The following is a 16,420-nucleotide window of genomic DNA, read 5'->3' as shown; positions in this document are numbered from 1 at the left end:
TTTACCTTTCCATGTCACCGTCATAGCTCAAGTCTTCATATCTTCTCCGAGGTTAAAAATCAGCCACTATAAACATCAGCCAACCTCACATCTACTGAGCTCTCCTTCTTCCCTAGTCTCGGAGAAAAAAAAAAACAAAACTGTTTCTATTCTCTAAAACCAAATGCTTTTTGTAATTCAATCATTGTAGGATAGTAAAAAGGTCCTTCCTTACATTCTCTACTGACTTCTTCCCTCCAGCTTCAAAGAAGCAAAATGTTTTCCTTTCTTGAAAAAGAAAACTTTTCATTTAAAATGTAGCCTGTGTACTCTTCAATTCAAATTGACATACAGCAGTCCTCCATTATCTATGGGGAAAACATTCTAAGACCCCCAGTAGATGCCTAAAACTATGTTTTTTTTCCTACACTTATCTTTTCACTTAAAGGAAGCATGTGATGGCCTCTCTTTGGCATATCCAAATTGCCAACATCACGACTCTTGCACTTTGAAGCCATTATTAAGTTACCTGAACACAAGCAGTGAAATACCTTGACAGTCGAAATGCTAACATAGAAGGATACTAAGTGACCAATGGGTGGGTAGCATATACAGCATGGATATGCCAGACAAAAGAATGATTCATGTCCTGGGCAATGCAGAGCAGGATAGCACAGATTTCATCATATTACTCAAAACTGGTGCCTGATTTAAAACTTGTAAACTTTTATTTCTGGAATTTTCCATTTAACATTTTCAGACTGCAGTTGACCATAGGTCACTGAAATTGCGAAAAGCGAAATCATGGAAAGGGAGGGCTACTGTTCACACTGTATTTAATTAATATCTACCATGTACTCAACATTATGGAAGAAGTATCAGAAATAAAATAAGTTTTTGTGATAAGAACCCAAAGGATTAGAGAAAGAAAAGTGTCCTTAGGAAAATATAATTTTCCTTTATTTCTCTCTTATGACCTTGCCAAAATACAGTCTTTATTTCGGTGGGAAAAGTGCACAGAGACAGGGAATAGCTATAATTAAGTCTGAGGAGGCTAAAGAAACCTTGAGAATGAAAGGAGGATCCAGATAACTCAAAATTAAGTTAACTGGTAGAGAAAGGGAGTATATGTGATCAGTCTTGGCTATTTAACAAGGAAAGGGAGAACACAAAGCAAAAAGAGAAAAAAGAATCATAGCACTTGAAGGGACAATAAGGGAGCTAAGGCAGGAGGGAATGAACTAAAATACTCCCAGCCTTTGAGAAATTTACAACCCTAATCTCTCCCTTGGGCTTAAATTTCACATATCTGTATATCTTAACATCAAGTAAGAAGCAACTAACTCTCCTCAACCTTCCCTTTCTTCACAGGTTCAACTTTTGAGTCACCATTGATTTTCTCCTCTTCATCTTTCAATTTAAGGTGCTTAAATCTCATCTTCCTTTTATAAACTACCAAGTCAGTCCTTTCTCAATACTATTCCCAATTCTACCACTTTAGTCCATAACCATACCAACTTTCCTTTTAAGAGTCCAGAAAAAAAAAAGTCCAGAAAGATCGATGCAGCTTGTCCAAAATTGCAAAATTAGTTGAAAATCTAAGGCTGGTACCCATCCATGTCTTCTGACCAAGGTATTTCCCCATGTTTCTTCATACCTAGAATACCTGCAAAGCTTCTGAACTACTTCCCCTTTCACTAATTCATCAGATATTTATTATGTTATCTAATATGTACAAAGGATTATGGGAGACAATGGTGTGAAGATGGAGTCCCTAATCTTACAATGTCTACATTATAAGGGAATAAAAGCAGAGATACAAGTAAACCTAATACAAGACATGAAGTTATAAGAATACAAAGTCCCAAAGGAATAGAGAATAAAGTTAATTTCCAACTGGGATGATTAGAAAGAAGGTGGGAATCTGAGGTAGACCTTGACAGATGATTAAGGTTTCAATAAGTAGAAATGAAAGAAATGGCATTACTCCAAACCAAGAACATGAGCAAATACCAAGAGGCAAGAAAGTACCGTGAAAACAGCAGTTTATATAGAGGATAAATAACGAACGAAGTTGTAAAGTTAAGGAACAAGGCATGGCCACATTATGGAAGATGTGAATAACAGGCTATGAAAACCTAAACAAAAGCAAGGTCTGGGGCTGACTACCTGGGTACAAATCCTGGTTTCTTCACTTAATTGCTATGTGACTTTGGACAAATTACTTAACCTCTCTGCTGTACCTCAGTTTCCTTATCCATGAGATGTGATTAGTAATACCTATCTCATAGAATTGGTGAAAGAATTAAATAAATACATACAAAGCACTTAGCACAGGGTAAGTCCAATGTAAATTATTATGTAGTCAATAAGAAGTGATATGATGCGTAAGCAGAGGAATAATATAATTAAAATGGCACCTAAGGGAAAGTTATCTCAGAGGAGGGAATGGGAGCATGCTACCTAGTTCCACACAAATATCCCAAGCATGAAGTACTTTGGACCTGATGTAGGGTGACAGAAATGAAAAAAAGAAAATTCCTGGGTCAAAACTATTGGGGTAACCAGCCTCCAAGATAGCTCCCTATGATCCCCACCTCTTGGCATTCACACCTCTTATATGCCCTCATACTATACGGGGTTGATCTATGTGATAGATAGATTAAGACAGAAAAGATGTTGTCACTTCTGAGATTGTTATAAAAGACACCGGGGCCTCTTTCTTTGTTGAACGCTCTCTCCTGCTCTTAGGAAAGCCAGTTGGCCACGTTGTAAACTGCCCTATGAAAGTGGCAAGGAATTGACACCTGCCAAGCACATAGGTAAGCCTGGAAGTGAATCCTCCAGTCTCAGTGACCCTTAATTTGACTGAAATTCAGAGTTATGTGGGAGACACTGAATTAGAACTACCCAGCTGAGCCATTCCCGGATTCTTGACCCTTAGAAATTATGAGAAAATGACATTTGTTTTTAGCTGCTACAGTTTTGAGACAATCTGTTACAGTTTTGAGACAATGTTACACAATAGATAACTAATACAATTACTGTAAAGAAAAATTAATAAGGTCTGGAAAATTGATGGATGAAGAGGGCAGAAGTGAGGATCAAATCAAAAACACTAAGATTTCTAAGCCAGGATCTAGAGTAAGTACCTGGCATTAAGTTTTTGATTGCCAAAACATCCATTTCAGAAGACATCCATCTTGAATAAACATTTGGCCAGCTATATGACACAGCTATTAGCAAAACAAAGAGATAAGGAATTAGGCCCACGAAGGCCCCTCTTTCAGAAAGCCCTGGATAACTAACCATTTGAGTGACCCCAATTATCCCTTCTGGTGCTCTAATTCCCACTCTTAATGCTTCAAATTAGCCAATAAGAGAGAACCCAGGAAACCCTAGGCACCCCACCCTCTGACACTAATAAAGGCAGACCCCAGGTTTGACTGCCCTTCCCCACCACCTACCTACCTACTCCTCCCTCTTTTCCTCTTTCTCTCTTTCTCTCCCCCCACCCATTTCTCTCTCTCTCCCCGCACCCATTTCTCTCTCTCTCTCACCCTCACTTCACCTTGCTGTGTGGCCCTTGAGTATGCAATGTACCCTCCAGGACCAGTGAGTAATAAATCTTGTTCCTCAAAGTTCCCTGATGATTTTTGATAAAGTGCATCCTGCAATCATGAGAACCACAGGTCTGGCCCAGCCACATTGGTTCCGGTGGAAGGAAATGTCTGTAGGGGCTTGCGACAAGTAATATGGGCCTAGACAAGTGCCTTTGGCATTTCTAGCCAAGAGTATCACTATCAATAGGCTGAGACCAATAGGAGGAACTGTTAGGGCCTAGTGGACTAAAGGTGAGAGAATGACTTCATGATAAGCTGACTTTGAACGCATGGGAAAGGTCAAATACAGATCTGAAAGTCATCTATGTAGCAATGACAGCTAACATCAATGTATGAGATTGCCCAGAACAAACTTGTAAAATGAGAAAAAGCACAAGGTCAAAAATTAGAATATGGCAAGAAGGCAGTAAAGAAGTAAATGAGCAGTTGCAAGACAGGAAGAGAATCAGTATAGTAACATTCATGGATGCCCCCCAAACAAACGAACAAACAAACAAATAAATGCAGGTGGTAAATATGTCAAACGCTACAGTGAACAAGTAAAAAACATATTGGATTTAGCAATTTCATACATTTCCTTGGCCTTTTTCCACATTTTAATATTTCTGAAATCAGGGTGTGACTTACAATCAATAGGTATGTTCAACATAGGTTCCTTTGCTCTGTAAAATCAGATACGAAATTGACTGTGTGTCTGACAATCAATGGTAACCCAGAAGCAAGGAAACATGGTAGGATAAGGAAACTGAATCGGCATATGTGGAACATTTTTTCAGTTAGTTTTTTAGTAAAAAGAAGACACATCAAGAAAGTAGGCACCGTTTAATTTTGTTTTGTTATGCTGAGACGGGCATAATTGTAAATAAGAAATATAAATTGCTTTACAAAGGTAAAGGTCACATGCCAGGACAAAAATAAATTCAAGAACAAAAAAGCGCGCAAATACAATATTTTAAATAGCACTCATGCAATATTTCTTACACACACCCCGTGCCCACTGTGGCAGACGCTGGTATCACAGACTGGCAGCATTTAGCTTCAGACTTCTCGTCCAATAAAACAGGAAGAGTGAGTCAGAAGTTTAAGGTAGAAAGGAAAAGTGTGGTGACATATCTGGGGGGGGGAAACGGCAACAACAGAGCCATTCCAATATCTACTGCCGTGTTATAACACTTGGTGTGTCTCAGAGAGACAAAAAAAAACTGCCCAACATCAGCGAGAGCAAATATATCTCACACGCTTGTTCCAGATGTATCTCCAGTCGCTCACTCCCGTCACCCCTAAGGCTGCGAACCCGAGCCTTTCCCAAGGAGGTAGCTCTTCCCTCCACACCTCGAGAGAGCCCCTCTCCCTGACCCCCACGTCCGACCCGGTAGGCGCGACTCCAGACGGCCAGTGGAGGGCTCAAACCGCACACTTAGGCAGGAGACCGACCTCCGAGCAGCACTCTGCGACGCCAGCTCGGTCCACATTCACCAACAAAACCCGCCGCGGCCTCGCCAGGGATCCCGCTAGCATAGCGCCCACCGCTTGACCGTGCCAGCCCAGGGCCAGGCGGATGAGGTGTAAAACCGAGCCAGACCCGCGGCCCCGCGGAGCCCTCGGGCTTCCAGACCATAGCGTACCTTCCGGCCGCGAGTGTTACCGCCACGGGGCATTTCCAAAAACACCACTCGCAGGCGCGTGGCCTGCCCAGGCATGCACCGCCTCCTCAAGGTACCAGAATTCTGCGCGCAGCCAACCGCCTCAGCACGGCAGTGCCCGCTGCAATTGGCGGGCGCTCGGGCGTGGCTTCTTTTGACGCACCGCCCTCTCAGCGCTGCGCGTCCCAGCGCGTTCTGCGATTGGAGGGTGTTCGGACGTGGGGCGGGGCTTCTCTTCCACAATTCACTTTTCTGGGCACAAAGGAATGACTGCGTGTGCTGTAACCTTGTGCAGTAAGTTGTTCACCAGTTTTGAGTCAGAAAGGGTCTTCTGGTGCTCATCCAACTTTCTTGCTGGGGCTCAGGATCCTGTAGAGCGTTCTCAGCAGCACACACTGTTGGAACTTGCTCCTGGTGGGAGAATTGGTGGTCTGGTGTCTCATAGGGAGGTCGGGGTGTGTAAGCTTCCAAGTGTTGTTTTTCAAATAAAGCTCATATGTGGTCTGTTTTGTCAGTCATTGGTTGACGTTAAATAAAAATAAAATGAAAATCTGAAGTGGGTTATGAATTCAGTAATCAGTATTTAAGGAATATGTTAAAAATGTTAACATCCACTGCTGAAAGTCTTTAAGAAAGGTTTATTGAGACAAAATTGCTAGCCAAAAAGAAAACCAGTCTTGGAGCATGAAGTCCAAACCACCAGCAGTATCTAGTGTTGAGGTAAGAAATGTCCAGACGTGTAGAGAAGTTTTGTGAATTTGAGCCAAACTGAAGACAATTGCCAAAAGCCCAATGGATTGAGAAAATGTTCCAGAGAATAGCAGTTTGAAGCTTATTTTATACATTTATTTTTTTAATTTTTAATTAAGTTTATTGGGAGTAACATTGGTTAATACGATTATATAATTTTCAGGTGTACATTATCATTTGACATCTGTATATTCTATTGTGTATTTACCACCCAAAGTCCAGTTTCCTTCAGCTACCATATATTTCATCCCCTTTACCCACTTCACCATCCCCCTAAACCCTATATTTGACGCCCTTTACCCCGTCTATATCCCCCGTCCTCCCCTACCCCACTAGTAACCACTAGTCTATAGTCCTCTGCTAACCGCTAGCCTATAGTCCATGTCCATGAATCTCTGTTTGTCCTGCTCATTTGTTGCTTTTAGGTTTATATCCCACATATAAGTGATATCATATGATTTTCAACTTTACAAAGAACTCATACAACTCAATAACAATAAAAAAAACAAATAATCCAATCAAAAAGTGGGCAGAGGACCTGAACAGACACTTCTCCCAAGAGGACATACAAATGGCCAACAGATGGATGAAAAGATGCTCAACATCGCTAACTATTAGGGAAATGCAAATCAAAACCAAAATGAGATACCATCTCTCATCTGTTAGAATAGCTATAATCAACAGGACAAGTAATAACAAATGTTGGAGAGGATGCGGAGAAAAAGGAACCCTCATACACTGCTGGTGGGACTGCAAATTGATACGGCCACTGTGTAAAACAGTATGGAGGTTCCTCAAAAAACTAAGAATTGATCTATCATATAATCCAGCAATCCCTCTACTGGGTATTTACCCCAAAGACTTGAAAACCCATACCTGAAAAGGTATTTGCACAGCGATGTTCATAGCAGCATTATTCACAGTGGCCAGGACATGGAAGCAACTGAAGTGTCCTACGATAGATGACTGGCTAAAGAAGCTGTGGTACATATATACAATGGAATATTACTCAACCATAAGAAGAAATGAAATACTGCCATATGTGACAACATGGACGGACCTGGAGATAATCATGCTAAGCGAAATATTTTATATATTTAGAATCAAAGGAAGAGAGTAAAGAGGGTTACATGAAATTCATTGGTTATAGATTATGGGGGAAGGGGAAAATCTCAGATTGAGTAAAAAGTAAAATGGAAAAAAAAGTAAAATTGAGAGAGACATGTACTTCTTTTACATTGGTATGTACAGGATAGTTAATAATTAACATTTACAGCACAAAGATGGTATTTGAGGAACAAGATAATATTGAGAGGTTCTGTGATCTAGTGCTCTGGTGTAGTGGGTGTGCCCTGAGGGGGTCTGGAAAATGAGATATCTCTGACATTTCAAAGATATATTATCTTAAATGCGAAACAGTAGACAGGCTCACTTAAGGTAAAGATTCCTTTGTCAAGGAAGCTACAGATCTAGCTGGGATATGACTATCCATCATGACCTGCTTTTAATTAGGTTTTTCTGTTTTTGTTAGAACCATGCTATGGGGTTACTTTCAGTCTCTGAGATCTCCCCTGACCCAAGATTGTCAAGTTTAGTATGTGACCCTTTTTCGTCCACACTTGGTAGTAAAGACATGTCCATTGTCTAGGAGTTTACAAGCATTTTTTAAAAACATTCAAAGGAAGTTGGGGAAGAAAGATGCAGTCTGTCCGAAATTTACACAAGCTATAGGCAAAAGGGTTGGAGAAAGTGAAGTTGGCCAGCTTTGATAGACATAGAGTCCACAAAAATGTCTGCTCCTGTGGATTGGCTGTAAATACAGTCAGGAAATCCCACATGTAAACAAGAAGTAGAGGTTCCTGGAGTTTGATGGTGCCTGGATAAAATAATCTACAGGACTAGCCACCAGGAAATGAATCTGAAGTTCCAACGGACATAAAATATGAGCAGCCTTCCATTAGTTGGCCCCAAACCATTAACAGATTAACAATTCTGCCTCTTTCTTTCACTCTCCTGGCCACTGCAATTTAATTTAGAACATCTCAGGATTTTCTCCTAGTCAAATGGTTGTAGTTGTTAATAACCAGAAAAAGGAGCATTATTTCCCCTTCTATTGTTTTTCAGGGTGGTAGGTATCCAGAGCAGAAATTCTCAAATTTTGGAGACATCAAAATTAACAAGAGGATTTGTTATATTGATGCAGGATAAGGCAAATTTCCCCTACTTGGTAGAGGAAGACCAAGCCCTGCACCAAGAGAAGAGAGTCCTTTGGCAGAGTGTGAAGAAAGAATTCAACACACATGCCAAAGTTAGAGTCAAAAGGAAAGTTTATTAGAAAAGGGGTAACACTCCACAGAATGTGATCTCCTCTCAGAGGCAGAGAGTGAGAGGAACCAAAAGAGACTTGGAAAGATAGTGAATGGTGGTGGAGGGCGGTGTTCAGGGATTTCAGTTTATATATCATTCTTTAGTTCCTGTGAGTTATTGTTTAAAAGACTTTGTTAACCCATTTTCTTTGATATGGACTTACAGTGAGGAAGGGGAAGGCTATATAGCATGAAAAGGTAAGAAAGGCCTGATGGCAGTTCCTAGCCTTTAATCCATAGGTTCCTCATGGTTTTAGCCATAGGGAATGATTCTTGGCTCCTGTTTCTTGGGTGTGGGGAATAGGTTCTTAGCAATCCCAGTAGAAATCTTCCTTTGTTCTGAAGGTGTCCTCCTGGCCTGGCTGCAAGGCTGATCAGCACATTGCAATCTCTGAATGCGGCTTGATTAACATTTTTAATTCTCTTGCTTCCTCCTTACATTAATATAACTGGATTCTGTCAGTCAGGGACAGGGCCAGAGAACTTGTATTTCTGACAAGTTCCCAGATGATGTTATTACAGCTGTTCCGGTAACTCACTTTGAGAACCAGGGCTAGCCACCATTCATTCCTTAGATCACACAAGTGAGTATACTTAAATGTTTCAGTATTTTGAGTAGATTTAAAACAAAATACCGCTGTGAGCCCAGGAGAGGGAATACTGGGCCTGCCTGGCAGCCTAATGGCCTCACCATGGGAACAGAAGGGTAGAGGCCACAGGAAAGCCTCACCTAGGAAAGTGGGAGAGGCTCCCTGCACCTCCTGCTCGCCCTCCAGCCCCTGTCTCTGTTTTAGCCCTGCAGTCACTGCCCGGGGCTACCCGCCCAATCCCCACCCCTCACCTCGCTCCCTCCCACTCCCACTCCCACTCCTACACTTTACCCCCTCACCTCCCCCTCAGCAGCCTGGATGGGCAGGGGAGGCAGGGAGGACTATGTGCAGGGCCTGAGCCATAGGAGGTGGTGGGAGGGCCCTGCAGCAGCTTCAGGGCTGGGGCAGCGAGATCTTGCAGCTGAACGTGGCAAGGACCAGATTCAGTACCTCAAGGCAGACTCAGGTAGATCAAGATACTTTGGTTTCCAGTTTTGCTGAGATGGAGGAATTTCAGTCCTTCCAAATGTAACTGACGCATTATTTATTGATAGACATCCAGCAGGATTTGCACCCATTTTAAATTTTCTTCAGACAAAAGAACTAGACTTAAGGGGGGTGAGTATTAATGTTCTCAAGCAAGAAGCAGAATTTTATAGAATCACTCCTTTAGTAAGAAAACTTCTCTTGCATGAAGAATTGGAGCGCTCATCATGTGGCAGTGTCCTTTTTCATGGTTACTTGCCTCCACCAGATATTTCTAGCTGTAAAATAAACAATACGACTAGAATCTGCTGCTGATTCTAGGAATGGACTAAATTCTAGTCCAGAAGGAGAAGCTCAGGGAAATGATACCCAGCCTATTCTCTCTGGAAATGGAGAAGAGACTAATAGGCTAGGATTCCTTGTGGATCCACTAAAGGTGTTATAGTAGCTGGCCAGCTGACCATTACAACTGGATTGTAGCCATGTGTTATAGAATCAAAGAATCTTCAGGATGACAACAAGTGTTTACAAGCCCATATTTGCACTGGACTATTGAACAAGTAGCCTTAAATGGAAAAGTAGTTTGAGGTCCACATGGAAACAAAGACAAAATGGTTTATGTTGCCTTAGTAGTACTTTTATGGAGTGTTCAAGATGGAAGTGAAAGTGAAATTGAAGTTTTCAGCCTTGGTGTTCCTGTAGATGCTCTCTTTGCTGATAACCAGTTTGTGGCCACAAGTCATACAGGGAAAGTGGGGGTGTGGAATGCTGTCACTCAGCATTGACAGGTTCAAGATGTTCCTACAACTAGTTATGACACTAGTGGGTCATTTCTTCTACTCAAATATAACAACAGATTGATATATTACATAGCAATACAGACGTTCCCTTTAGGAATGAAGGATAATGAACTTCTTATAACTGAACTTTATCATGATCCTTTAAATGATGCTATTATTGCTCTGAGTGTTTATCTCACACCAAAACAAATGTCAATAGTCACTGGATTGAGATTGCCCATGGTATAAGCTCTGGAGCAGTACAAGTTTGTATAGCACCAAAAGATGGTTGAGTCAGGCCTTCAGGTTTTCAGACCTTCACAGTTTTCCAAAGTCCTGTTACAAAAATCATGCTATCAGAGAAGCATCTTGTATCTGTGCAGATAACAATCATGTCCTGACATGGATGGTGACATGAGTCAGAGGCATGAGCTCTACTCAGCCAGGTTCTATCCTTTAGCATCATTCAAGATACTATCTCTGAAGGAGACAGAGAGTCACAGAAGCTATTCCTATGAAAACAACATAGGACCTTTGGGAGAGTGAGATTATCAACAAGTGTTTATCCAAAAAGTTATTTCTATCACTAACAAACTATGTGTGAGATTTTTATCTATTGGAAAAAGAATATGTGAAATCTGAGCTGCTGACCATACTATAATATCCTCATCTACAGCGAGAGAATGTTAGGGGTTCAGTAAGATGGGCTCAAGGCCAAGGCACTACTTATTCACAGGCCATACAAACAGCAACATTCAAATATGTGATCAGACCACTGCCATGGATATGGTTAACAAAAATGAAGATAAAAATGTGCTGATCCAACTGAAGAAGAGCTACTGAAAGTACTGGATGAGTGTGATCTGAACACATCTTGTTGTTTTACTCCTAACCTCAGTCCAACAACTTTTCTGGTTTGGCATAGCCATCTTCATGATAAAATTCTAGCCTTCTGCTCCAGTGCCATGAAACCATCCACAAAGCAGCTACTTATGGTTACATGAGGCCTTATAGAGGGAGACCTTTCTTAGGAAGAGCAAGGAAGCTTTCACAGTTATAGAGAATTCCAGACTATTAATTTGAACAGAAATGTGGAAAGAGCTGTACTTGAAAATGGAAACGTGGGTCCAATACAAGCTGCAGTAAAGTGGGCAACAGGGGAGTGTAATGTGTCTGAGAGAAAAAATCCTGAAACAGAAATAAAAAGTGCAAGAGAATCAGTAGTGGATTAGAAGTGCATTAAATAGCTGAAGCTTTTCTAGAATCTAAGAAAAGGTCATTAGAAGATGAAAATGAAAATAAAGTAGAATTAAGGAAGAAAGAATTTGAAGGAGGATGATTCTTTTGAAGAAAGAAAGTTTCCTTTCTGGCGTCATCTCCACATACTTCTGATGGAGGAACTGATTCACCCAATACTGCATCTCCATCTCCTACAAAGGCTACTCCATCCCCTTGACATAAAAAAAAGTGATTCTTCAGGTCAAGAGTATAACTTGTGAAAACTTACCAAAATTAATAGTTGTTTTGTTAATTTAGATGAAAATTAAACTTTACTGTATTTCAGTACATTAGCTTTTATACCAAAACCGTACAAATTAAAATTGATCTTCCTTTATCATCTCTTTAACAGAATTACCTGGAGTAAAACATTACAATTTAAAAACTTGACTTCATTTAATATCTTTTTAACAGAACTACCTAGAGTAAGGAGGTGGCATGGGTGGGGCTGTGAGTTGGGAGGGGCCGAGTTTCCGAGAACCTTCTGATCAGAGCAACCTCTGTTATTCAGTTTGATGATATCTCAGCTATGGTGGCACTGTGTCCACACACTTGGAGGTGAGAGGGCTCAACAGAGAGGAACAATGAATACACTAGCACTTCTGCCCAGGAGAAAGCCTAACCTCCGGCCTCACTCTGACACCTCATCGTCCCCCTATAAGTCACTGGTGCCCCAACTCGGAGCAGCCGACTGGGCACTGGTGCTCAAAGCAATTGAGTCTGTCGCCACGGAAGTCTGGTTGGACATGGACCCTTAAGAGGAACATCTGCAGCTGCTGTAGCCTCTGTCCCACTCAGCTTCTCCAGATCGGTCAGCCTTGCCTCTTCGCCCCCTCCTACCTCCAACTGTTGCAGGGTGATTTCTTATTTCTCTTCCTAGTTGTATGGCTTCTGTTCATCTGGATCCCAGGTGACTCTGGTTGCTGTTTACTTTGTGTTTCCATCACAACTTTCATGTGGTAGCAAGAGTGGATGCACAAAGCCACTACCATCTATGCATTTTGCCCAGTGCTTCCCAGGTTTCTTATGTCTTCATAAACCTGTGCCTGTGCCACAGCTTTACCCTGCCAAATATTACCCAACTCTCGTTATGTCCTATCATTTCCTTTCTATCCCTTTTTCTCTCACTCAGAATAATATAGAAGCCTCATAATTGCCTCCTGTCTTACTCCTTTAAACTCTCCCTTCATGCTGCTAAAGAGACAGACAAAAATGCAAATCTGACTACTGTCTTTCTAACCTAAATTTCTCAGTGGCTTCCTAGTCTCATAGGATGAAGTACATTCTCCTTATCATGGAAGGTGTTTAAGAAAGGTCCTTAGGTATTTAAGAAAGGTTCTCTGTGACTGGTCCTGTGTACCTCTCCGGCATCAACTCTCATCACTCCTTTCTTTAAACTTATGCATTAGAATTATTTATATTCCCCATGGCTTCATGAATTTCATGCCTGTGAACAATTTTTTGACATATTCCTTTTAAAAAATGCTTCCCCCGCCCTCACATTTATTTAATCAACTGGTTCTTTGACTATTTAGCAGTCAACATCAGGAAATCTTCCTTGAACCAACAATCAAGTTCTTTGCCACTTTGTGTACTTATTTAAATAAGCATTTATTGCATTGAAAAGTTGGCTTCATGAGAGGAGTGACCTAATCTATCTTTTCATTACTATATCCCCAGTGCATTAGTGCTATAATGGTGACTGGCATATAATGGCAACTGAATAACTATTTGATTATTGTGGTAATCATTTTATAACTTATATATCATATCATTATGTTGTACATTTTAAACTAATACAATCTTATCTGTCACTTAAATTTCAGCAAAACTGGAAAAAAATTATTATTTGATGAATGAATGACCTGTTTACATTTGTAACTTCCCTCTAGACTCTAAACTCCTTAAGGGTAATGACTATGACTTATTTATATTTGTATACTAGGCATATTGGACAGTGCCTGACAAATAGTCACTCAATGTTTTTAACTTCTGAGATTCTTACATTTCTTTTTTTCTATATTTATATCACCATTAATTTATGCTAACGATGGACTTTTTCTATATTTATATCACCATTAATTTATGCTAACGATGTAAGGCCCTCTTTCAGACTACACCAAAGCTTAAATTGTCAATTTAATAAACATTTACCGAATGCCTGCCGTATGCCAAGCATGCTGTAGAGATTGCAGTTAAAAAGTGTAACAAGGGAGAAATGTGAAAATAATAATAATACAAAGTATTAAATGCTAAACTGGAGTTTGTATAAAGTCCTCCTTAAATATAGATATGTAAGCAATTCTGCTTGGAGAGAAGGTCACAGTTCAAGGAAAATGCTAGAGGAAATATTTGAGGAGATTCTTCAAAAGAGTAGGAACAGTTAGGCTGGTAGACAGGTGGAAAAGATATAAGCAAAATGAAGAGCGTAAGCAAAGGAATAAGTATGCTTGATACTGTGGAAAATAGCAAGTGGTCGCTTAAAGGTAGAATATAGGGTTTGTGACAGGAAATGACATGTGATGAAACTGAGACTAGACATGATCAGTTTTGAGTCCTAGCTCAATAGTTAGGATTTTAACCTATAAGCAATGAAAGGCCATTAAAAGATTTTATTTAGAGTTATAGATTTGTTGGAAGATGACTGATGATAGTGGCAATGTATGTAATGGCAGAGGCAGACATATAATTGAAGCAAGCAGTAATACGGGTAGAGATGATGAGACTTTGGACTATGATTGTAGCAATGGAAAGAGAAGTATACAGGTGTGAAGGGTGGTGGTGAGGATTGTATAGGATTTAGCTAAGCTCAGACAATATATTAGACTCCCCTTTCTGGCATAGTTTCAGATCAGTTAGCAGTTGAGCCTACAGCTTATCCCACTTCTGCCAAGTCTTTTTCAGCATCTCTGAATCCTGGGGCAACCAATCCTACATAGATAGCTCAACCAGTTCCCACGGTTACCTGAGATCAAAGTCTATGTGATTCCTAGTTGGTCTTTTTCTCTGATTGAACCCTGATACAGAATTTGCTGTTATAACAAAATATTTAAGCCATATAACAGGGTTTTTTAGACTGAGCCTTGGGTGTACATTAAAAAGGCCTTGAAAAGACTGTTTAGCAGGAGCCTGATGTCACTCCAGGAGGACCTTAGTGAGGGTTTAAAGGAATGTGAGGAAAATGTTATTAGAACTGGAAGAAAGGTGACTCCTGTTAATAGTAGCAGAGAGTTTAGCAATGATGTCAGTAGCATTAACCGCGAAAGTAAAAAAGTATATCTAATTAACTGGATGATCTAGATAAGATTTCTAGACAGTATTGAGGTGCTGTTTGGATTCTTCTAGCTGCTTATATAGTAAAAGAGAAAGGCAAGCAAGAGTAAGAATTGTTAAATATAAATGAGCCACCAACTTTGGGCTTGAAAAATAAAACTTTCTCATTCCTAGCCTCTCCAGACAGTAAACGATGCTAAAATTAATAAATAAGTTCCAGGCAGAGAGCAAATCAGAGAACTGTCAGGAAAATGAACTCTAAAGATGAAGTCAAGGTCATAATGAAACCCTTTGTTAAGACCTCAGGAAGATTACACATATTTACTAATCAACAGATGAGAGAGCTTCTAAAATTCTTAAGTCTATTGGCCCACAGTGGTTTCACACAGGAACCCAAAATAGAGAAGGGTATTTTGGGGTGAGGGGACTGACAAACAAAATGGATGCAGTCAGGATCCCTCACAGCAAGTCATGCAGTTCCCGGGCAGCCTTAGATATAGTGTCCCAGGTGGCCTCGGCTACAGCGTCCCAGGTGACCTTAGATACAGTGTCCTATACAACCTGTAGTTGTGATTGATTATAGTACCTGGCCTTAAGCCACTATTATGCACCTTGTTATAAGAATAGAACTGCCTGTGCAGGCTTGGGGGGAGCTGGAATTGTGCCTGGCCTTGCTGTGTCCTGCTATGCCTAAATAAAGCTATGTCGTATCTGCCCACTGCTCCTTGCATATTCTTCCAGCTGCCAGAACCACGCACACCAAGGTTCAGTGCCCGACCTGCACAACAATTGGCGTAGCCAGCAAGATGCCAGGTAAGGGGACTCTCTGCCCCAGAGGAGGAGGAGGAAGGCATGTGGCCCCCACACAGCATGTGGTATCCTGTTGCCATGGTTCTTATGATTTAGACTTCCCCAGCCAGTATTGAGAAGACACTCCGCTCCCTGGAGGGGAAATTGCCAGAGAAGTCCAGAGTTGGCTGTTGCTAACTGCCCTGAAACACAAAATGGACAAAGCTTTGCAAGAAGCAGCACAGGTCCATGAATCGTGTACAGAAGAGGAAGTTCTGGAGGCACGTTTGCAGCAGTTGGAGGATGAACTGTCCTGTGACATAGCACGACACCCTGGAGGTGGAAGAGAAGCCTGGAGAAGACACCAGGCAAGTGCAAGACCGGCCGGCCTTTTGTGCACCAGAAGGTAAAACATGAACAGCCCCTGGGACTGGGAGAAGTACAGCCTGGAGGCCCCATTGTGACAGATTATACCACCTATGCCCCTATATCCCTACTGAGTTAATGGAGTTGGGGGAAGCAAAGCCAACAGAGATCAAGGGAGCCCCTCCTGGCATGGCTGTTGCATTTGTGGGATGTAGGGGCAGACAGCATAGTTTGCTCCCAGGATAAAATGGAGAGGCTGGCCTCCATTATGGTACACCCCTCCCTGCGGCAACTCCTACAGAACAGTCTCAGGCTGGCTCAAGGGCGAGGTAATCACACCCTGATGGAGTGGATAACTGCTGCTGTGAGAAATGTCTGGGATGATGCAGGAGAGCTGTTGGAAACCAACCGACCAAGTCAAACAAGGTCCCTGAATGGGGGAGCGGGGACTGAGAAAAAAGAGAAGACAGACAGGGTGCAGGAGGGAGAACAGATCTC

The 16,420-nt window shown here is 41.4% G+C and overlaps 1 protein-coding gene and 1 pseudogene across 13 annotated transcripts in view; one reads left to right on the top strand and one right to left on the bottom strand.

The window, feature by feature from the left end:
• Positions 1 to 5,409, bottom strand: part of LOC120592711 (DNA repair-scaffolding protein-like) — a 318,688-nt gene extending 313,279 nt beyond the window's left edge. For 10 of the 13 annotated variants that reach the window (XR_005650192.1, XR_005650193.1, XM_039850433.1 and 7 more), the window contains exon 1: positions 5,037 to 5,221. Coding sequence is in view for 9 of the 13 variants with exons in the window: in XM_039850433.1 (XP_039706367.1) it covers positions 5,037 to 5,120 (84 nt within the window). In the remaining 4 variants the exon portion in view is untranslated. The other 3 variants (XM_039850440.1, XM_039850432.1, XM_039850441.1) reach the window with 3 other exon arrangements.
• On the top strand, positions 5,301 to 10,492 carry LOC120592725 (BTB/POZ domain-containing protein KCTD3-like; annotated as a pseudogene).
• The last annotated feature ends 5,928 nt before the right edge of the window (positions 10,493 to 16,420 follow it).

The sequence above is a fragment of the Pteropus medius genome, unplaced genomic scaffold (genome assembly GCF_902729225.1).
Source record: "Pteropus medius unplaced genomic scaffold, Ma_sr-lr_union100, whole genome shotgun sequence".
Lineage (NCBI taxonomy): Eukaryota > Metazoa > Chordata > Mammalia > Chiroptera > Pteropodidae > Pteropus > Pteropus medius.
This window is presented reverse-complemented; position numbering and strand designations above follow the sequence as displayed.